Below are 22,966 nucleotides of genomic sequence, written 5' to 3' on the forward strand. Positions count from 1 at the left end.
AATTGCATTCATCTTGTGAATAAGATAGATAGATACTTTATTAATCCCGGAATAAATCATAGAATTTAAAGTAACGGTCTTCTCGACAGCCATTAAATATTTTATCTATTGCAGTTAAGATCAAAAAAAGGAGAGGATGTCAGGCAACCATATAGCGCTTCGGTGACAGGATTTCTATTATCCGATAGATGGCGCACTCTCCATACAAACGCTGTTTGAACGGAAGCTGCCTGCCGGGTTCAGCTTCAGCACAGTGACCGGACCTGCAGGAGGCCTGTGAGGAGGTTGTCGAGGTACGACACGATTCACAGTTTACACGTGCCATGTCAGGTAAAGTGTGAGTTCGTCTATGTCAAGGACGATCCCGTAATCCTAATCCATGGGATGAACTCAAATGACTATGTTTTGGGGAATATTTGAGCAGTCATGCTGCGCTGTAGAACCAACAGGATTGACAGTTGTTTCCAATGCAGTGTGTTAATGTCACCCCGGAGCCGCCTCCACCTGTCATACCACAGACACGTGACATCGCCGGACTTTGCGCACAGTAAATTCAGGGTATTTAAAGCCAGTTGGATTATTTGATCGCTACATCCCACCATCCCTTGATTAACTGTGTTCATAACATTTTTTTTTTTTGCGTTAAGCGGCAATGTTCAGTCACCAGGTGAGTTTTTTCAACTGGTTTATCAAGTTAGTAGTTGGACTCGTCTTATTCCATCCGTCACAAGACGGGATAAGACACATTCAGGCAAACATGAGGAATAACAGCACATTACTGCTTAAGAATAAATGGTTGTAATAACAACCCCAAAGCAGCACTAAGTTTAAGATTACTCCTGGAATCTAAGAGACATCAGGAGCTCTCTTTAAACTTTTTAAAAAAGGAAATCTGCTTTTTATTCCCAAGCAGCCAAAAGGGAGGACCTCAAACAGAAACATTTAATCCTGTTTACAGAGAATGTGAGAAAGAATAAAAGGTAAACAGTGGGTTTTAAATAAAATCTTAGGTAACTGTCTCCTGGTTGCTTTAGTTTTGTGGAAATGTATACGCGCTGTTTAAAGACAATCATACATCGCATAATCACGTAAGATAAGGACACTTTGTTGAGGAATTTGTTCTGAAGTGGGTCAGATGTTCATTGTACCTCCAGGAGCTGTCACGTCACCGTAGTGCGCTTTCGCCCAGTTTGATGCACTGCTGGGAAACTGGTTTTACGCACTGGTTTCACACGAACACCAATACCCAATTCTCACCCACTTCCCACCCAATACTACATACTTCCCAAAATGAAACATGTTCAACTTGAGTTTTGGATTTATTTTTGTATAAAAAAGGTACAATTTACATTACTTTTATAAAAAGTTTCAGCATAATTAAGTACAACGTTACACTTTTGCAGAAGTTTCAAATTCCTGCAACTATACAAGATAAACTCCAAATAAGAGTTCACACGTTCTCATTCTCTCATTTAACTTTTTTTAAACAACGTCCAGTCCTTCATGTGCCAACAATTCTGACAAGACAAGACTAAACTTTTTTCTTTTTTTACAGTAACTAATCAAGTTGTCTTTTCTATTCACGTTCCCACCTCCGCAAAAAGCGGAGTCTTCAACACAGGACAGGGGTGAGGGGGAAATAATCCTTGTGACAATAATCTCGTGTTTCCTCCCACTGTCGGGAATATAACGAACCTTCCTTCCATTTCCAGAAAGGACCCACAAATAAAAAGTCTTAAGTTAAATAATAATCAAGTGTCCAAACAGAAAACACATCACATAAGATTGTCCCATAATAAGCAGAAGTCTCTTGATTTCAGCGTCAGAAGAAAAAGAAAGTCCAGGCCTGGAGGACAGAGGTTGGAGGGGGGGGGGAGAAAGTCCTGCTCCCCAGGTCCTGTGTGTGTTTTTGCGTCTTGACCAAACACCTGCAAAAGATTGAGAAAGAGAGGCGTGTTTAGAAAATGCAAACAGGGCAGAGATCCGGACAGACTGGCGCCAGGGAGGAAGCCGCAGTTTTTAACATTTAACCAAACACTCCCAATACTAAGCAAACCCTGCGCTCCAGATGTACACACAGAGAAAGAAGGGGGGAGTCACACACACACACACACACACACACACACACACACACACACACACACACACACACTTTTCGCACAACTTCAGCCTACAATCTGGGGAAGAATCAGCGTAATTGCCGCTCAGCTGGCGCCTACCCACTTCTTGTACCAATTATGTGCAGACATCGTAGTAGCAGTAATCCAAACAGCCATTATTTTCCTGTTGCAGATGCTCTTCATTACAGACACAAGAGGGTATAATACAACCCCGACGACTGCTGCTTATATACAGTAACACGAGCAGCCTGGAGCGAATATCTTCCATTTTATTCCATCAAAATTCAAATATGAGCTGGCGAAACATTTTGCGCACAGATGAGTCACGGAATCGAATGAATCTGGGCCACTTTGAGGAGACACTGAAGTCCTGAAAGAGCCCGTGATGTTGGAGCTCGTAGCTCCGCTTTTCTGTTCGAACCCCATCTGATCAAAATTTGGATTCAAGTCAAGCGCCACTTCATCGCTGACGCCCCAGCGTTTGCATTCCAAAAAAACGTATTGGGACCATTACGGCAACGTGAGGCGAGAAGCCACACTAGCAGGAAACAAACGGATTGGTAAATGGTAATTCTAGCCCACACTGCTTCAGCCAGACTGGGAGACAGGCTGTTTGTGGAGCCTAAAAGCCCTGGACAGAATGCAGCAGCAGACATGAGGACAGCCTACTTACCGCTTTAACGATGCAGAGTCCGGCTGTCATCTGTCACCAGCTCTGATGGCAACTCCGGGGACTGAACACAAACAAACAAACAAACAGGTCAAATGTTAGGTGTTTTTTTTTTTTTTTTTTTTTAAACGTAGACTCTTGCAACACCATCTTGTAGGTGGAATCTCTTATTCAATTGATTCAGCAAAAAAAAAAAAAAAAAAACCCCGAAAAAAACAACATCTTTTCCAACATGTTATTTTTGCGGGTTACGTGCTCACTACGAAAAGCGCACTGCATGTGCGTACAAATAATTAAAAAAAAGATAATTAAGAAAAACATCCATTACATGTCTTCCTGGAAAAAAAAAAAAAAGGATATGGCTTCCAAAATTAAGATTTTTCTTTATCTACAGCGTAATTACCTGTAACGACAAGATGCTGATATCTGTGTTGAGGGTTGTCAGAGGGGTCCTGGATGGAGCCTGTCCCGGCCGCGGTGGGTGATGCAGAGTAGTGAGTGCGACACTGGAGTCGAGCGCGATCTGCAGGTCCAGTATGTAGTCGATGACATGCTGCAGGATTTCCATCTTGCTGACGTTCTTGTTCTGGGGGATGCTGGGCACCAGCTCCTTCAGTTTGGAGTAGCAGTCGTTCATGTTGTACAGCAGGCTGAGCGGGTCATCCACCGGGGTCTTGCTCCGAGAGATTCCCAAGGAGTGATCTGATAAATTGGCGTTGGTTTTCCTGAAGGATCGCACGGGGCTTATTGCTTTCATTTTGTCAGTGTTAAGTTTGGCGAGACGGTTTTTTCTGAGTGGCGATTCCTTTCTTTTTTTTTTCCCTTAATTTTGCTAGACGACGAGCGACCAGACTGGATTACTAAACTGTCAGTGTGGTTTATATAGGCAGCAGGCTGGACGTGCGACGCAGGCGGGTCCAAAGCGATGATTGGTTAAGGCCGCCGCGTCACTCAACGATATTTAGGCCTCCTATTGGCTCTTCGCGCTCCAATCCCTCCCCCTCCCCACCGCGTTACTAGTAGCAACGCATGTTGGAGGCGGAACCCAGAGGGTGCTTCACAGCTCCGGTGGGCAATTTGGAAAATTAAGCCCTTACCTGTTTCTGATCAAGAAAATTAATGATTCGCACCGCTGTCAGTCGACTATGGCTAAATATGGCGACGCGCCAGTAACTTCCCTTTCACGATTTTTATTTTTTATTTTTTTTATAGTTCTGTGATGATTATCAAGCAGAAAACATATATATTTAGAAATCAAACGGATTCCAGTCAGAATAAACATTCACCTCCTGTTCGACGTTATGAGGATTTATATATGACACTTATTTTCAAGGCAGGACCGTCGCACTGAATAACCGGTACCTGCACATGTGCGGGTTTAGAGGTGTGAAACTGATGACAGCCGCCGCGTCAGGCGCGCCTGATCATTCTTAATTCAGTCCAGCCCGGACCGGTGTGACGGCAAGTCTGTGGGAAAAAAAGAAAAAGTTTGAGAGGCAAATGAAAGCTTCCACTAGGAAAATGTGGAGAAATCAACTGCAAGAAAAATGATTTCTCAAATAAACGTGTTTTTAATACGTGAGAATATAAAGTTTAGAGGCAGATGAACGCAGTGATTCAAAATAAATGATCCAGTAATGTGGTGCACCTTGACATTGTCTGTTCTTTCTTGTGTTGAATCAACATTGATGGAAATCATGTGCCACAACAGATCAATAAAAGGAAAAAAAAAGTGTTTTGACGAATAACTTTAATACATCTGTGCACCTAGTAATTTTAAACTGTATGTGCGCTAAATTGACCCCACGGATCCACGCACAAAAGCCCATCATTTTAGCGTGTTGTCATATATAAATGCACGAGGTTCCGCGCATCTTTGCGTTAAATGTCACCCGAATCTGTTGTGTCAAACGTCATTTAGTCACGGCCTCCAAATGTGCCTTTCATATCCGAACACGGGAGGAGGTGATTAACTACGATTGACACTTTAATGTTTTCTGAATGAGCCATTTGTTTGTAGGAATTACACGCTTCATTCTTCAGCTGAAGGTAAGAGGCTGTTTGATGCTGCACTAATTGCCCCCGAGGGCAGTTGTAGACTGTTGTGACGTGCTCGATTATATTTGCTTTGTGAATTAAATTTCCTCAATAAAATAAAATGTGTGAGGTTTTTTTTTAAAGAGGCGAGATGAGAGGGTCACTAAAAAAAATAATAATAGAGGATTTAGAGGCTTTCCCCGGTTTATTCTAAAAAACGATTTACAGGAGAGACGCCGTTTCGCGATGAAGAGGCAGGTATACACGACTATGAAAAGCTTTCACCTTTAAACAAACAGTCATTCCCTTGATTAAATGACAGAGACTGAATTGCTAAAGTCTATATTTGACGATCATGCGTTCGGGATACGATGTGGAATGAATATCGGGTGGAATATTCTGCAGGATTTCACAGAGCACCATCGTTTTTTTGTTTTTTTTACGCGCGGTTCTCTTCAGCAGACAGGAACACCTTCTCCTTCAGCTGTCTGGTGAGGTTGTTTTATGCATTTCTAATATAATCTGGAACTCCTGCAGACTGTGTCCGCATCTGGTGCAATCGAATTTTCCATTTTCTCCTTGTCTTCCCTTCTTTCCCGCAGCTGTGCACCTTCCGCAGACACCCCCACTGACTGATGTCTGACAGCCAGGTGATGAATTGGCGCAAGAGCACGTCGGTGCAAGCCGAGGGAACCTCTGGCAGTGGCGCTACCCTCTCCTCTCTATTCTCCCTTGTTCCTCCGTCTCCTCCCTCTCTCTCCCCTCTCTCGCTCTGTCTTTGGAGCAGACTCTCTGGCGCCGGCGCCGTGACGTCACCCCATTCACAGCAGCCCTAGAGCCAATCCTCGCGGCGCCGCTGAGGCGGTTTCTATGGACACGGGTTTTCGGAATTGTCAATCTGAAGTAATTCTCAGATGATCAACCTGGGGACCGAACCGGGGAAGTTTTCACGACGGGTCGCTGATGACTGGTGAATGCATGTAATAGTCCAGAGTACAAATACCTGTAGAGATACTTTATTTCAATATTTCTTTTCAATGCATGAACAATTCAGAGGAAAATATTAGGCTACGTCTTACCCCCATTGCATTAATACGAGAATTGTTGTCTAATGTTCGTTGGTTTATAATTATCTTGTAATAAGTAAAATGAACCGTGAAGATACAGAGATCTCACGCATATTAAAATCAGTTTGATCCACACAAAACTGGATCCACACACAGCAGTAAAATTAAATTTTACTTGGACTCATACCCTAATGAATCACTAATGAAAAGATGAATTTACTGGGTTAGCCTATATAATAGCTACCATATCAGCCGCAGTCCTTTTTGTACACTGTAAAAGTTTTAATTAGATTCTATTAATGACCGTCAAAGTTGAGAACTATTTAGGTCGGCCGAAAATTATCAGAATATATCATCCATCAAATTTGTACTTTTATTGCTGTCGTAATTCTGAGTTCATGTTGCCAGACTACAGGTATTTTATGTGTTTTCTGCACCTTCCAGTCTGACAGGGTTCCAAGTTTCACGACTGGGAAAAAGTCAATAAATTATCTGAATTTGTATCATGAAATATAAATTTAACCTTAAGGAAAAGATAGTGGAGGTTTTTATTCAGTTTGTTTAGGTATAGGGGAGAGTTGATCTTCTCTGCATGTTTCAAAATCATTAACAGTGAGACATAATTCATATGTATTAGTATGATGGTCATCTTCAAATAGATACAATCCCGTATGAAGCTTTTTTTTGGGCGGGGGGGGGGGGGTAGGGGTAGGGGTAGGAAGAACTTTCAAAAAGTTTTGTGAATTTCCAATGCAGCCCACGTCCTAACGAAGAGGCACAAGTTTATCTGGTTCTTTTGCTCCGTCTGAGACTGAAAGACATTCCTCAGTTCCAGCGAAGGTCACCAGCCTATTAGTTTGGGTTCAAGAGATAAGGTTTGGGAAACAAAGCCGATCTGCCAGAGAGGAGAAACGCGCCCTGCCGTCCCGGCGTCGGGCTGTCTGCGCACCGGTCAACCAGATGATCCTTCGCCCTGCAGCAGCACCGACGTCTGTGGGTGAATATTACGCAAAATTCCAATTACCAAAGCGCGTCAGAAATACGCACGACAAAAATACTGAACGAGAGTGACTTTTTATTTGTTGTAACTGACTGAGTGTAATTATGGTGGGATGAGTTAAGAACATTCCCAGAAGAACGATTCGTCCTTTAGAGGAAAAGTTGAGCTACAAATCATTCATTTTCTGAATTAAAATATAAAAGGTCACAAACTAGGAGACAACGTGCACAAAAAAAGTCAAAACATTAACGAAAACTTCAGTGCTGGAAGGTGAGCTGCGAATGGAAATTTAAAAGTAAAACAACTTTTGAACAATCTATTTTTTTTACACGACTTTTCTCGATTATTCTCCCCAAATTTGACCCTGTCTTTAAAAAAAACAACAACAAAAAACAGCGCATTTATCTCTGCTAGTTGAACGCTCCGTGTCCACTAGAGAAGACACCCGCACAGCCCCGCAGACGCGCGTCGGCGCTCCTCCGTCCCGCAGAATTCTCGCGCTCCCGTCCGCCTCTGCCGCGCTGCACGCGCCTATCGCGTGGAGGAGTGTGAGCATCTATTGGTGGCGCTGGACTCTTGTAGCAGCGTGGAAACCTGTGGGGCGTGGCCTGCACACCCCTAAACACTAGTGACGTGTCACCGGAATAAACCCAGAAAAGAGGGGCGAGCTGGGATTTCCACGGAGCGAACGCTGCATCAGGCCAATGTCCGTTACATCCACGGTTGTCTTTGGTTTTTGTAATAAAAGAAATAATTTCATTGTCTTTTTTTTAAAAGAAGACAGTGAGGGATCTGTCGGGAAATATCAGGTCACAGAATATTTAAATTAGATTATGGAGGTACAGCCTTCAGAGTCCTGGTTTTATCCAATCAACATTCAGAGCTGTTCAGTCTGTCTTCATATGCAAGAAGCTGTAATCAGAGACATGAGATGCTTGAAATATCTGTGTAAAAAACGAGGTTTGTTATTGGACACATTCTTTGATCAAACTTACCATGACTTTATCTGCATTCTCTTCATTCTGTTTTACTTGATAATAAAATCCACTGCATCAGACACAAGTCAGCTCGGATTTCGTGGCCTTGATTAAAATACTCGTGGTTAGTAACTGTCCCCTCGTTCCTGTTCTCCTTCATGCCTCTCTTAAGTCTGTCTTGTGGTCCAGATTGGACTCTCTGTGCTCTCTGAGCATCCGGCATGGAGGCCTATTGTAACGTGACAAGCTGCAGGAGGCAATGGAAGACATGGATACATAGGAGAGATGATGTGGCCAGATTGGACTGGTAGACAAAGACACCGTGACTGCCCAAGTGACTTGTAGTCTGGTTGTGGAGTGGCCAATCCAAGCCTCCCTGGAGGCACGCCCCCACCCCTGCCCTGCACACAAGACTCCCCCCACAACACACAGCTGGCTTCAGGTCTAGTGACAGGTGGTGGACAATGGAGATTGACAGCTGAGGTACTGTAAAATATTTAATGCTGTTCCCTGCAGCTATAAGTAAGTATAAGTAAGTAGTCACCAGAAGTAGTAAAAAATCAACTTATTTTCTCTTTGAATCTTCAATATTTAGGCCAGTGTGACCAAAACCAACGAGTTGGCAGTATGGAAAAATTGGCTGCAGTTTAACTTTTGGGCAATATTGCCTGTTGGCATACAATCACACGTTCACATTGCTGTGTCGCCCACCTATCACTGCTGCACAGCTGTCATTGCAGCTTGCAGTCTGTAACCCATGATCAGATATCTACGTATCTCCACTTTCACACAGGGAGTATGACAGTGTGGTTTTTTGGTTGCCCTTACTGTCAGAAGAAGATTGTAGGAATCAGATTTAATGCAGCAAGGAGAATGGATGTGAGTTTGCTGCCTGTGAGTGAATTTTAAATTGCTTTAGGGTGTCTTATCTGTCCCAGAGTTATGTTGCAAAAAATGATCAACATTAACATTTGGTGTTATTGACCACTGAGTCAGTTACCGTGGGGATGAAACGGATGCAGTCACAATGCAGTGTCTTCACTGGAAATTAGTCAGTGAGCAACGGAATGTCTGTGTTGTTTCGATCCCAAGGTGCAGACTGTCAGGTTCCTCTATCCCAAGGGGAATTGAGAATATATGTGAGATGTGAAACTGACTTCTGGTACCACCTCAGCCTGATACTTCTTGGATTCTGTGGTCACATGGTTTTGTATGGATATCTTGAAGATGGCATGTGTGAAACAGTTCTCTCTTAAGATTTGTTTCATTTTAGAGAACTTCCCCATTACAGACTGTATATTGTTGGCTGCAGATCTTTCATATTTTTTACATCCCGCGAAGCGCTGATGTATTGTAATTGTCAGTGTTTGTGTGTCCGTCTGTCCATCTGTCCGTCAAACATCTTCACAACTGTTGCAGATAGAAAGATGAAACAAAAAGCGCATTACTTGGGTGGCAAAGAGGATGAAAATGAGATGATGACCTTGACCTTGAGAAAACTAGGTCAAGGTCAAATTGTACATTTTTTGTGTACATATCTCAGGAACCGGATAAAATAGAAAGACAAAACAAAAGGCATTATATTCAGGAAAGCTAGGGGATGAAAATTAGATCACAAACTTGACCATGAAAAAGTAGATCAAGGTCGAATTTTCACTTTTATGCCTTTTTAGGTGCACATCTCTGAAACCTGATGAGATGTAATCACAAAACAAAAAGCAACATTTCCAGGAAGCCGGAGGCACAAAAATGTGATGATGTCACTGGATGTTGCAGTCTCTGACTCCCTTGTTTAGAGTTGTATTTATGACCAAAATTTCGGGTATTTAATGCTGACAGAGTGACAACAGTAACCCATTTTCAATTAAACAAATCCTCTATATCTAGTTGGCAAGAAATATGGTACCTAGTGGTGGCTTGAACGCAACAAGCCAATCAATAGTGGAAAGAAGTTTTGAACATCATAAAGTGCTCAGAAAAAATAGAAATTAGAGAATTCTTGTGATTCAATGACATCTGGCAAAAGTCGAGATTTTCAAGGTTCCTGCTTTAGTTCGAGGCAACATGACTAGTTTAAAGCTAGTAATTTACTGAATATGTTTATGTACTTTAAACTGATTTCAACCAAACACCATCCGTCAATCCATCCATCCATCCATCCATTTTGAAGACAAAACAATTGCAATCTCCTCGTCTACAGCAACTTCTCTGCCTTTTGGGTCACTGTTCTATTGAAATCAATCCCAGCTGACTACAGGCAAGAGGTGGGGTACATACTACACAAATCGCCAGCGCATTGCAGGCCTCAACCAAACCTCAACCTTTTTGTCTTATCCTTTGTCATATTTCAGACTCCTGAGTGCTAGCCCCGTTACGGTAGCAAAGCAGCAGCAACATTTGTCAGTTATTGAATAGAAATATTTAGGAACAGAAATTCTACACAATAGATTGTGCAGTGTGCCTTGTGTGAGCTTGTGTTAGTGTCCAGCTCGCGGTCTGTTGTTGTGTAGACAGAACAAAGCAACACCACATGAAGTTAGCATTCTGGGATGGCCTTGTTCCCTTCTGCTGTATTTCTTCGTTGCAGCAGAGCCTACTTCCTCATAAGCCCAAACCATCTGACCGCAGTCACCCCACTCTTACTCAATCTGCATATATTTATGTGACACAAAGGGAAGAGAGAGTTAATGTAGGAAACACACTCCTTTCTGTAAAAACAGCTGGGGCTGTTTCATTGCTCTGTCCTGTTCCGTCGCTGACCACCCATGCTTCCACTGTGATGAACGATGTTTCTTGTGTTTGATGAAAGGCTGCAGCATCTCAGCGTGAGTTGTTCTTGTATTAAGTGCTGCAAATACTGGAAAGCACATGTACACATTCATAATTCCAAGATATTTAAGTGAGTTTAAATGGTAGAGAAATAAACAACTACAACAAAGAAATGATAATACTTTTTCCTTCTACATTGAAATGATAAAACTGCTTAACTATCCTACGTAAATATTCTATGTAATATTTACGTACTAAACTACTAACTCAGTTTAAGTTCAAAGTAGATCACATGACAGCGAGCATCTCCAAAGTGATCCGTCCATCCGTCCATCCATCCATCCATCCATCCATCCATCCATCCATCCATCCATCCATCCATCCATCCATGAATAATCATCCCATCTCTGCCTTATTAATGTCAGCATCCCAACCTTACATCTGTGTCTTGGAGATTTCTTGAGGCTTGTGTAGTGCCTGTTCAAAACCTGACTCTCTACAGCACCGTTCATCCAAACTACATCCGAACTGATGCCTGACAGAGACGGAAGGTTAACCCAACCTTACACTAGCACTTCTGCTTCTGCAGTAAACTGAGGCTGCATGACTGCTGTCAATCGAAGCTTGATTTCTGCTGATATAAATCTGTGGCTGTGTGTTTGTTTATCTTCCTCACTGATTTGAATTGAGCTGACAACCGGCTGCCTTTTCGGTACTGCTAGTTTACTTATTCACAGATCAAGTCTATATTGAACCAAATTTGACTCTTTACATCCACATGTCCTAAAAAAATACACCTGGGAAATATGAAGCAGTTCAGATCAATACAAATTCACACAAACAAATTCTTTGCTTAGTAGTTATTTGTTACAGGCACATAAAACCTATGAGGAATAAGAATACATCCTGCTCAACTTCAGGCACCTGATCCCTGAAACTCTTCTTGTGGTGAACCAAAGCTAATGTAAACCAACTTTCCCATGAACGCCAAGCACCCACTCCGGGCACAGGCAGCTAATATGACTGAATTAACAGCAGTTAGCAGTAACAATACAATTCCAGAGAGAAGGCACTGTCCTTAAAGCAACGTGATATTTTGAGATGTTATATCAGAATAACAATAGTAATTGATCAAGGCACTACATGTCTATACAAACTTAGAATTAAAAAAAAAAATCAAAAATTTGGATGTAGTATTTCTTTTGTATTTTGCATAGTCACCTGAAGCTATGGTTGTTTCTGTTTTTCTGTTATTGAAGAAACCCAACGTTAGATTCAGAGAGAGGGTTCCACTTTTTTTCCTCTTTGGGAAGAGACAAGGTTTGTTCTGTTGGTTTCATTCGGTTGGTCTCAACTTGCAACCACACCATCAGATGAAACTGACTCCCATCCTCCAGACCTTTCACTGTTGTAGTTTGAGTCACTCTCACTGCTCCACTGTTGTTCACATGGGGAGAGTTTTTTTCTTTGAAAAAGTGTTTTTTTTAAACTCACTCATATTTCCAGCCCAGCAACAAACTGAGTAGCCTCCCTCAGGTTACTGAACTGCCAATATAAAGGCGACAAAACTACAAAATTAAAAAAAATTTTTTTTTGAACTTCAGAATTTAATTTTCCTTTCTACATGATGCATTATGTAGGTTGTTTTTGAACATTTGCTACTTTATATGCATTACATAATTCTTAACATGAATTATCCACATCAGTCAAGAGTGTTGTGTTCATGCGTTAATTGCCCAAGTCATTCACAGTTCAGAGAATTTGCCTCTGTTGCTGCAGACATGACCTTGCTTGAGTCGGTGCTCAGAGATGCTGAAGCCGTCTTGCCACACCTTTGCACTCAGATTTGCTGCTGTAAGCATGTTGGAGCAGTCAGGTGGATCATTAAGAGCCATTGCTTTTAACTGATCACAACAACAAAGGTTCTCACGGCCCTAATCCTCTTTGGCTCTTATCTCTCGCCCCTCCTCACCCGTCACCCATCTCATCGGCTCACACAGGATCAGACCAAGCACAGACTTTTTCAGGCCTTTCTCCTTTGGTATGCTTTTACCTTCCCTTTCTCTTTCCTCTCAGATAATCTGCCTCATACTGCTGTCGTTCTCTCGGACCGTCCGGCATTATTTTCATTTCAGTTTTGTGTTGGTTTTTGCAGATTTATCGGTTCTTTCCCACCAAGGGCATCTGGGTCTTTAAGGACCCCTTTCACCCCCTCTACTAACAAAAGCTGAGTCACTATTTCTCAAATGAAGAGCAGAGTCTTTGAATGACGCTTGCTAAGCCCCATTTGAAGAGAAGCTTCAGTCTCTTATCAACAATAGCTTTGGACCTGTTTGGGGACTATGATCAAGCAGAAGGCGGTTCATTCAGGATGGTGGGAAACTAAGGAGCAGTGGGAAAGAGAAAGCATTTGAATAACAACTTTCTTCAGCTGTGGAGTCTTTACATCTTTGTGATGTAATTACATTAAATCCTTCAAACCTGCTGTGTTTCATATTGCTACTGGTTTTTGCTTCCTCATTATGACAAAGCGCCGCTGCAGTTAATCCCAGACAGCCCAGGTTAATGTGGCCATTTACTTTAATATCAGTAGAATGAATCAACTTTTAAAGGCTATTAGTGTTATTAAAAATACCCCAGAGGGAGCAGCTACGGCTTGTGTATTTCCAGTGTCTGTGTATGTGTTGCAGTTAGTTTTAGATTATTGGGACTTATTGGAGTAACAAGCTAATGGAATTAAGGTGCTGGATTTCATGCGCCGTTGCCAAGATTCAGTATTAAAAGGATGTGTGCTGAATAAACAGCGCTTTAAGCAGATGAGATTCCAACACGGGAGAGATTCGCTTGTCAGAGCAGCAATGTTTGCTTGGCTCCTGAACCAGTGAAACTGTCATGTGTGCTAGTGGCCACAGATAGATGGATGGATTGAGGATTCAGAGAGTGGTTCATCATCTGAAAACTGCATTTGTGGGAGCTGAACTTGACAAAACTATTCAAATGCTGAAAGAGAACAAACTTTTCTCTCCTATCTAGTTTACGCGTGAGGCAGTTCTGAAAAGAACTGCTGGAAGCGCACTTAAAGACACCAATTCCCTCTTGATGAAAAAAGCTGGGATTTCTAAATGGATCTATATTTGCCAGCTAATTATGTGCAAGAAAAGCAGAATCAAAATGAAATCCAAATATTTACCAAAAATAAACTCATGTTTTGTTTCATTTCTCCATCACCAGTGCCAGAACAGAGTCCTCTACATTACAGATAATTCATCTGATGTTTGTGTTTGTTGGTGGATTAGCTGGGAGGCGTTGCTGTTGGCCCAGGCTGTAAAATGCTCTCATCTGTATTTTAATGGACTACGAAGCAGTGGGAGGATGTGGCTGCGTGCCACCATTTCGCAGTGAAAGAGGAGATCGCATGTAGCAGGTAATCTATTTGTGAGAGTGGTTTATCCGTATAAATGGAATTAGTGGATGGTTTGACGACGCGCTAAAAAGGCAACACTGAGTGTGAACATGCATGTGCATCAGTGCTGGAGGTGCCATGTTTGATTGACCATAATTGGGATTTGTGTGTTTTTTTTGTTTGTTTGTTGCTATAATGATGCGGAGGATGCAAAATCAAATAAAATTAAATGAAATCACTGCATGAAATTAGAATGCACATGCATTTAAAGTGGGAATGGATTCAACGCACATCGTAATCCGTAATGTATGATGTGCATTGGCTGTTGTGAGAAAAACGGAAGAAACTTTGAATGAACTGAAATGTCCACTCGCTGCTGCTAATGTCCCGCTAAGATAAAGAAGTTGGTCAGATGCCTTATATCTTGCATTTCGCAGTGAACGGCTGAAAGCAAAGGACAGCCTGCATCACACACATGCAAATACACACACAGAGCTTGCAGATGGTAGTTTCTCTCTAACCCGACTTTTTGTAGCCCTTTCACAGTTTGAATAGAGGGAGAAAGGGCTTGTCTTTTGTCACGCACTGAACACAGCAGTGTTGACATTGGGATGGCACCTAATTAGGTTAGGCCCAGCACAGCATGCATGGTTAACTGGGCTGGCCTAGGCCTCAGGCGCCACAGATCCCAAGGTGAACACCACACATAGAGCTGAATGACACCCATGTCTACTAGTGAACCGTTGATGTTATCCATCTTCTAAAAATATGATCACAGCAAAATACCTTCTCCATCTGCAGTTAGCAGGTAAAACTCTCCCATTAATATGGGGGGAAATGGTAGGAACTGTATTTTTCATTTATTTTTTGTAAAACAGTGCAATACAATAAATAGACTGTTCGCAATTTTTGAACATTAAAATTTTGACACTTCTGTAGTGAGAGCTCAATAAAAGATGTATAGTTTGGGAGCATAATTATTTTTATTTTTTTTTAGGTCTTGGGATGGAGTGATACCGCTTCAAATAGGTCCAATGGGGAAAACACATTAGGATAAAGAAGACCAGACAGGTTGTTCACCATTAGTTTTACCAGATTCACAATTTATAGGATGATGTTGCTTGATGCCTCAAGGAAGCTGGTGTGTTTATTATAATGAATGTCAGCATCATAGGTGTGGGTGTATATGGCCTTTACATACATTTGGTTGCCAATAAGAAAACTACCATAGCTCTGTCTGCCAGCTTTTGTTAGTTCTATCATGTAATTTAGATGTGGCTTTATAACACACTTACCACGCTGAACTAGTTTGGTGAGTAACACGGCTATAATTCTTTTTCCCCAATAGATCAAAGAATCCAGTGGAACAGAGTGAGGCTGACAGAAGGTCCGTTTGAGTTTAGTTTCACAATCGTCTTACTTCCCCTGAGGGGCAACATTTTGTAGCATCATTAGCAGTTTCCTTGTGTGGAATCCCCTTCTCTGACTCATTTCCGCTTTATTGTCAGTTTGGCCTGCATGATTGAAGTGAGATGGTCAAGCTGGAAAGGGGATCTGAGCTGACGAAAAGGAAGTGGTGTGGGAGTATCCAACCTGTAAGCTGACATATGATGCCGATGATTAACAGAATAGGATTGTGACGTGTTGCTGTGGTGATATACAGTATAAGTCTAATGTGTCAGTTTGGGTGGGAATGGAGATGTAGTAAGGCCTTGACCACTTAAGGTCACATTAGCTCTTTGCAGGTGTCAGGGAATTAAATGAGATCATTTGTCTGAGAGTGGGAATAGGGAGGAGAGGAAGGTCTGGCCTGTGTGTAAAGAAAGACAGGAGGAGAGAGGAGGAGGGAGAGTACTAGGGACGAGAGGGAAGGAGAAGTGGGGTGGGTGGGGGTCTGGCCGGTCTGGTGCCTTTAAGATAGAAGGAGAAAAACACAAGGAGAAAGAGGGGTGTAAAAGAAAGTAGAGCCAGGCTTCATGTCAATCTGAAGGGGGAGATGGAGAGGGAGAAGCAGGCCGACCAGGGCCCAGCAGTGGGGCCGGATCCATATGGTGCTGCCGGCTCTGGAATGAATAGTGAATGGAGCGGCTGGGCGCTGGGCTGCTGGAATCTGCCTCCAAGCCTTTGTGAACAGGATGACCAAAGACAAGAGGGAGCTCTGCAGATGGCCTGGGCTATAAATAGGTAGCTAGTCTATCTCTCTGCTGTCACTCTTCTTGTCTATCTGCCTCCCAGCCTCCCCTCAACCCCCCACCCCACCCTACCCCATGTGCTGCCAGGGCCCTGGACACCACTAAACCCAGGAAATAAAATCCGATGGTTGCTGTGATATCGCCACCGGGCTGAGAGACCCCACCACCACCATCACCACCCTTGTGTTCAAACATTTATCATTAATACTGGTAATTGATGCGTGAGATGTATTAGAAAGTGTGAGAGTGTGGCCTGCAGAGAGGGAAATGGGGAGTTGCTTGAGCGCAAGTGGACGATGGAGAGATTGAACAGTTGTGTTTGCAGTCCAAACTTCTCGCAGATGGACTTTAAAGTGAGTGATAAATCCGTGTCCAGATTGAGGGTCCTTTTGTCATTAAACTAAGCCTTAGCACTGCTGTCCATCTGGCTCTATGTGTGTGTGTGTGTGTGTGTGTGTCTGTGTCTGTGTATGTGTGTCTGTGTTTGTAGTGTTTGTGTATGTACACACTGGACATGATCTGGTAGCAGGAAGAGCACTTCAAGCCTTCCTTTTAAAGTGTTACTTTGCAAACTACAAGCGTCTAGCTGCACTTACTTCTCTTCCTCATGCTTACACACACACTCACAATTTAAGCCCGGCTTTTGTAAACACACCTCTCGAGTATGACTTGCCTGGAAGCAGCTTCAGACTCTGAGGTGCCCGATGTGTGAGGTAACACCAAAGATAATTGTTAGGAGGGATGGAGCTCAGAAGAAGACCTGGAGAGACAGAGTAAGCCATGATGTGCATCTGTGTGTAGGTGTGTGTGCGTCAGAAATAACCTACTAGTAAACAGAGTGAAGCAAGTGACCTGGATGACTTATGTCTGGACCACACAGAGTAAAAAACATTCATCAGGCTGCTAGAGAGAGGGAGAGAGAGATATGGGGGCTCTAAAGAGAGGAGGTTTTTGCAGCATCCAGTTTGTTGCCATTTTTCAAATGTTTTATTTATTTCTAGTTGAAATTGCAAATCAGTTGACGGTTCTATGTGTGTGTGTGTGTGTGTGTGTGTGTGTGTGTGTGTGTGTGTGTGTGTGTGTGTGTCTGAATGTGTACAGGTGCGATGACATTTTCGACATGTAATGGCTCTCCTGTGATTTAAGCCACCAGGTGTTCTCTGCAGCTGAATCGGTCTCATTTTGATGACATCATCGCCCTCCTTCTCCACAGACTTAGTTGGGCTGACCAGAGAGCAAGTGTGCACGTATGTTTTTGTGTGTACACATTCATAGCAAAGAATGAGAGTACTTCAATTTAGTATTGAAAACAGTAAATTTGATATTTTTTGCAAGAACCAATAAAGTTATTTCCCAGCATTTACCTCTGCAGCAGTCTGAGGAGGTTTGTTTTAATCAGTGTCTGTCTTTGTGCATCCACTGTAACCTGGACACCATACTGTACCTCTGACTGTCTTGGTGTGAGGATGATGTTTCTCACAGCGTAGTTTATCATGGCATCACCAGAGTTTAATAAAGTTTCATCTGCATAAGTACCAACTTCTACAAAATGCCTGTTAATCTTAAACTGCATTTCAAAGTCCCCATGGAAATTCATTAGATTTTCCTCTGATGGAGCCTCTGTCATAGAGGCTTGTGTGGTGGTTAAAAACATTCAGTACTTTCAGTGTTTTTTTAAAAACGTTCTGTAGGTGTTATTTGTCTGATGGATTTTTGGAAAATCGGAGTTTCAAATCCAGTCACCCATGAAGCTGACATGTAGGCTCTTCCAATATGCATCAAATTGTTTTTGCAACTTCCAAGAAAAAAGAAAAAACTGCTTTGGAAGCAGCCACCTCTTCTTAATAGCAGACTGCTAAATGAAGCCAAGATTTAAGACATATTTTTCTACGTTTTTTGGAGAGGAGAAGCCTCTTTAATAGACCTTCCCAGCAGAGGCTCTCCATCTGTTTAAACTCCAGCAGACACCTTGTATCAGTATCTTTACTCGTAGGTGGCATAGTGCAGAGACAGATGAATTTAACCAGCCAAACACTCAGATATGCTTCTCTGAAAAAACAGAACAAAAAACTGTTTATCAGCCAGAGGGAGGTTTTTGTTTTGGTGTGCAGCAACAGTCGTTATCCATCACAGTCGTGTTGCGTTGTGTCACAGCAGCGTAGAGGTTGCCTGCTACCATTGCTATGGTGTTTATCTCAAAGAATGTGTTATTATCAGGGGAGCTTCATGCAGATGAGCATAAAAATATCTGTGCAGCGGCGCCATGACATCACAAACGCTCTGTTTGGGTGGGAAAAGGTCATGTAATTGAGACATGCTCTATCATTAGAAGGACAGACTGTCATTACATTCCGTGTGTTACTACAAAGAAAAAAAAAAGATAGACTCCTGCTTTAGGTTTCTGCTGATGTTTTCCCAGTTCTGAATTGTGTACAAGTGTGTTGCTGAGTGTGTGTGTGTCTGTCTGCTTTGATTCCATGATGCTCAAGCTTTAGGATAGAGAGACCTTTAGACCATAGCAAACAGGAGACCACCATAGAGAATGAGATGAAGGATATAGGGGGGCACTGAGAACAGGGAGACAGATGGGACAGGGATCAAGGCCTTGTGTCCCTCTGTCCATTTGCATCTCTGCCACCTCTTTTCACTCTTCGTCTCTTTTTGGTTCAGGTCTTTTAGCCATTATGTGAGACCAGATGACATCAAGCCTGTGAGTCTGTGCCATTATAACTGCAGATGTCCTCTCACCACTAACTCTAGCTCTACTATGACATCCTATTTCTAAGATATTGTTGTCTTTATTCCGCACACGGCTGATGGCGTAAAGGATTTTACCCGGCAGAGCTTAATCTGGCAACCTGCCTTTCCCATGACCACCACCACTCATCACCATCACTAACACATGCACATAGAAAGCACCAGAAAATGACAGACAGTGAGACAGAAGTTGTTTTTGTCTTTTCCCTTTTTCTCCCTTGTTTCCACATATGGTCATCCGTTCTGCCTGTCTATCTGTCTGTCTGTCATTACAGTAAATCAGAGGGCTCTTCGGCTTTATCCCATCGTCCTTCTGGCTGGGTTGGCTGCAGCAGATGTTGGAGCCCGGGACAAAATGGATTTCCCTGCACTGAGAGCAGCTTTTCTTGCCCTCCTTAATGGAGGCTCCTTGAAATGCTAATGCCCCTCCATTAGTATAGTGGTGGTCTAGCATAGTGATGCTGGGACAAAAAAGAGAGACAGCAATCCAGGCTGGAAAACTTTTGTTGCTGAACAACCCTTAGAAAATATTCTTTGCAGATCCAGACAGACGGGCGTCCGAAGAGGCTTTGAGAAAGAGAGGGGGAGATATCTGTCGAATGTGTGATGGCATCTCATCCTCATTTTCCTCCCCATCCTGACCCCCCCCCCCCCCCTTCATTCTTTTCTATCAAGGTTCAGCTCAAATGAGAGAGAATGATTATAAAGCATGGGAATGGAGCACATGGAAAAAAGAACCAATTCTGACATTGCATCAAGCTTTGGTATTTCAAGGATCAGGAGGTGATTCTGAAATTAGGAGGCTTAACTTGCTGAAAACATTTGATGATCACCGTTCACCGCTATCAAAAGAATCAAAGGGCACAAAGCAAAGCCGCTTTGCTTGAACGGTATGCACCAAACATTTTGGCTCCTGGATACGTAACATAAGGAGGATGAGGAGCAAGAAAACATTTTTTGGACATTTAGATTTTTTGCTTTGTGCATAAAGGCACAAAGAAAAAGGAGATACAAATGTCTTTGAGAAACTTCATAATTTCATGCAGGTTTATTTGATATTTTCTATATACCATGCAAGGTCAGGAAAGGCTTTTTGCTCTTTTGCTTTTTTTTGCCAACCTCCTGCCTCCTCCCAACACACACACACACACACACACACACACACACACACACACACACACACACACACACACACACACACACACACACACACACACACACACACACACACACACACACACACACACGCTCACACAGATTAATCACTCTGGACACTCTTGTCCCTGTCAGCAGCTGGCGGCCCGAGTCTTGTTTGAGCTTGTGTGTGTATGAATACATGTACGTGAATCTTTGTGTGTGTGTGTGTTTGTGTGTGTGCAGAGCCCCAGTAAAGCCTGCTGCTCTGCTCTGCTGTGCTGGCCAGGCCATGTGGCCACTTTAAAGCTCCTTTCTGAGAGTCCTGTGAAGTTGTTAAGGAGCTCCACTACACTAGCAGTTGGCTCTGGGAATCCCTCTGCCAGCTGTAGCATGCACACACCCCTCTCTGCTTCACTTCCCTCTCTCCGTCTCTCATGTCCTCCCTCTCATGCGTACACCCGCTCCGTCTCTCTGTGCCCGCTCCCATCTCTCTACGCTCTTTCCGTCTGTATTTGTGCGTCGCCTGTTTGTCCGTCTCTCATCTTCTCTTTCTCCCACTCCCGTTTTCCTTCTCTCTGTCTGTTCCTCGTTCTAACCGTGGTATCTGCATAATCTATGTAGTGAAACATCATTGCGGACCTTCTGTCTCTTCTGGCACGCGTCCGGCTGCACATGTTTTCTCCTGTATACCTTCTCAGATTGGATGTGTGGAGATGATGGTTATCCAGGAAGAAAAGTGGGATAATGCACCACCAATTCTACAAAAGTAATCTGTATATACTGTAAATATTCAGACTGGAAACAAATCCTAACTGTCCTTGTTTCATTCTCTTTCACATTTCTTTTTTCTTTTTTTTTCTTTTTACAGGCTCACACACACTTACAGACAAAAGCTGGAAGGTTGCATCCCTCACTGAATTTGGCTGACCTTTCATCGAGAGCAGAGAGCGTGTGCACCTGTGTCCTGTTGCCTGGCTTAAACCCCCAAGGTCTGCAGCACACATCTGCTCGAGAGCACTTGCTTTGTACAAAAGGAGAAGATTTGCTTGTATTGCCATCAACTCCATTTGTGGTGGACGTCCCTGGCTGCAGGGTTATTGACGGATTGTTGAAGAAGGCCAACATTTTCAATATCTGTTTTCTGATCTGCTGATGTTCACTGAGGGAGCCTTTCGTTTATCACTGAGGTGCTTTATTCTTATGTTTGCGAGGCAGATTTGATTCACTGACTTTAATTCGTGGTGTGTTCAAGGTTAACGTTCATCACATGCAGCTCACTCATTATTACCTTCTATACAGCATATTCACATAAAGAGATAGAAATTGACCTTCGCTGTGTATTATGGTGAAATGTCTACTTTTTCAAGGTAATAAAATATGAAAAGTAAGATATGTTTGTTTTTGTTCCTCCAGGAGCGAGTCATGGTGTGATGGAGGAAACTGACAAAAGTAACTAGAAAGAAACCTGAAAGAAAACTTTTCACACAAGCGAATCCATGAAACCTTCTATCCGAGTCTCTCTGATTTTCAAGATTTACAGACTTTCATTGATGATGACGGTTATTTAACAATGAGAACAGCACTTCTCGTGTTTTCAGGCTCAACATTTTCTGTATTGTTACTGTGAGTCACCTAGCAGCAGAAACAACACAAAGCTTTTAATATAACTGATTAAGGTCAAAGAACGCCATCAAATATTGATCACAAAAAAGTAATTGACGTGTTTTTCAGTACAAATGAAGCAAACTAATAGCCAATCATTTAATTGACTTATTTTGATACTTTTTCATCTAATAAATTGGGATAAATCGGAAAATATTTAAATTTATCTGCCTTGTTGTCTTGTTTTACTTCAGGACTCCACTGAGAAACTTTTTCAGATGAAACATTTCTGTCTAACCGAGACAGGGTTCCTCTAATTATCTCCTGACACACAAGGTTTGGAGCTCCTGCCGATTCTCCTCCATCCTCCTGCCGGTTCATCTTCCTCTTCCTACTCCTCTCCACTCCTCTCTCCTCTTTCCATCCTCTCCTTTCTCTAGAGACAACCATGCAAGCTGGCGTCCTTTCACTCCACAGATGTCTCTGTTCCTATAGGGCTCTCGCTGCGAGGAGATGTGTTGGCAATCCTGTGAAACACACCTAACACACGCGCCTGGGCGCACACACACACACACGTTCGCAGACACTCACAGAAACACCCAAGCACACGGTGTGATACTGCTGTTGTCGCTGCTGGAGTCGATGTCTGTTCGGGCTCTCATCTTCGCTCCCTCACTTCCCGGTTCCTTCCTTTTTCCTGCATCTCTGTTCAAAATAAAGTCAGTGAAAAGTGCGGAGAAGAATCGGAATGTGCACTTGTGTGTTTTTGCGTACACACACACACAACACATCCTGTGTGACAACCTGGCGTAGCCTAGATCCGCTAGAGCTCTCAAGTTGGGTGTGAGCAGGTTGTCACCACATACCTGAGGCAGGCAGGATTAACACCTGTTCAGAGCGTGAGTGTGTCATGCATGTTCGTCAATCAACATCTTGCTGTAGTCCATGTGGATTTTTTTAACATCTTATTTTGTAAGATTTCAGAAGCATTTCCTCAATTAAACCACAGGAAGAAGTTTTGTGAAGCAAACTTTGTTTTGTTTGCATTGCTTCCTTCACTCTCTTGAATGCTGCATCTGTGTCCGTGACGCCTGTTTAGGCTAGCATCTTGGTGTTTTTCTGTTTTCAGCAGTCGTGCTCTGATGTGTTCTCATGCTGGCTGCACTGTTGTGTGTCACTCGTGTGTGTGTGTGTGTGTGTGTCCACAGAATGGCAGTCCATCTGTCTCCAGGAGA

At 42.9% G+C, this 22,966-nt stretch overlaps 1 protein-coding gene and 1 long non-coding RNA gene across 3 annotated transcripts; one reads left to right on the top strand and one right to left on the bottom strand.

Moving 5' to 3' along the window:
- Window positions 1-1,290: 1,290 nt before the first annotated feature.
- On the bottom strand, window positions 1,291-3,657 carry id2a (inhibitor of DNA binding 2a). Its single transcript, XM_068338876.1, has 3 exons — window positions 3,194-3,657; window positions 2,794-2,854; window positions 1,291-1,928 (listed from the first exon to the last, which is right to left on the bottom strand). Exons 1-2 carry the CDS (start codon window positions 3,545-3,547, stop codon window positions 2,798-2,800), a joined length of 411 nt encoding a protein of 136 aa, XP_068194977.1. The 5' UTR covers window positions 3,548-3,657; the 3' UTR covers window positions 1,291-1,928; window positions 2,794-2,797.
- A 2,171-nt stretch (window positions 3,658-5,828) lies between these two features.
- On the top strand, window positions 5,829-21,531 carry LOC137610951 (uncharacterized). Of its 2 annotated transcripts, none has more exons than XR_011038559.1 (3): window positions 5,829-6,887; window positions 19,268-20,895; window positions 20,998-21,531. It is a non-coding gene; the product is annotated as an uncharacterized lncRNA (long non-coding RNA). The 2 variants fall into 2 exon arrangements; XR_011038560.1 differs by lacking the exon at window positions 5,829-6,887 and adding an exon at window positions 17,339-17,482.
- Window positions 21,532-22,966: the final 1,435 nt, after the last annotated feature.

The sequence above is a fragment of the Antennarius striatus genome, chromosome 17 (assembly GCF_040054535.1).
Source record: "Antennarius striatus isolate MH-2024 chromosome 17, ASM4005453v1, whole genome shotgun sequence".
Classification (NCBI taxonomy): Eukaryota; Metazoa; Chordata; class Actinopteri; order Lophiiformes; family Antennariidae; genus Antennarius; species Antennarius striatus.

Bases quoted from the DNA above. Each gene is read 5' to 3' on its own strand.
- id2a (XM_068338876.1), bottom strand. From the start codon at position 3,547: ATGAAAGCAATAAGCCCCGTGCGATCCTTCAGGAAAACCAACGCCAAT. The intron at 2,855-3,193 runs GTAATTACGCTG...GTTTGTGTTCAG, and splicing joins TCAGCATCTTGTCGTTACAG to TCCCCGGAGTTGCCATCAGA.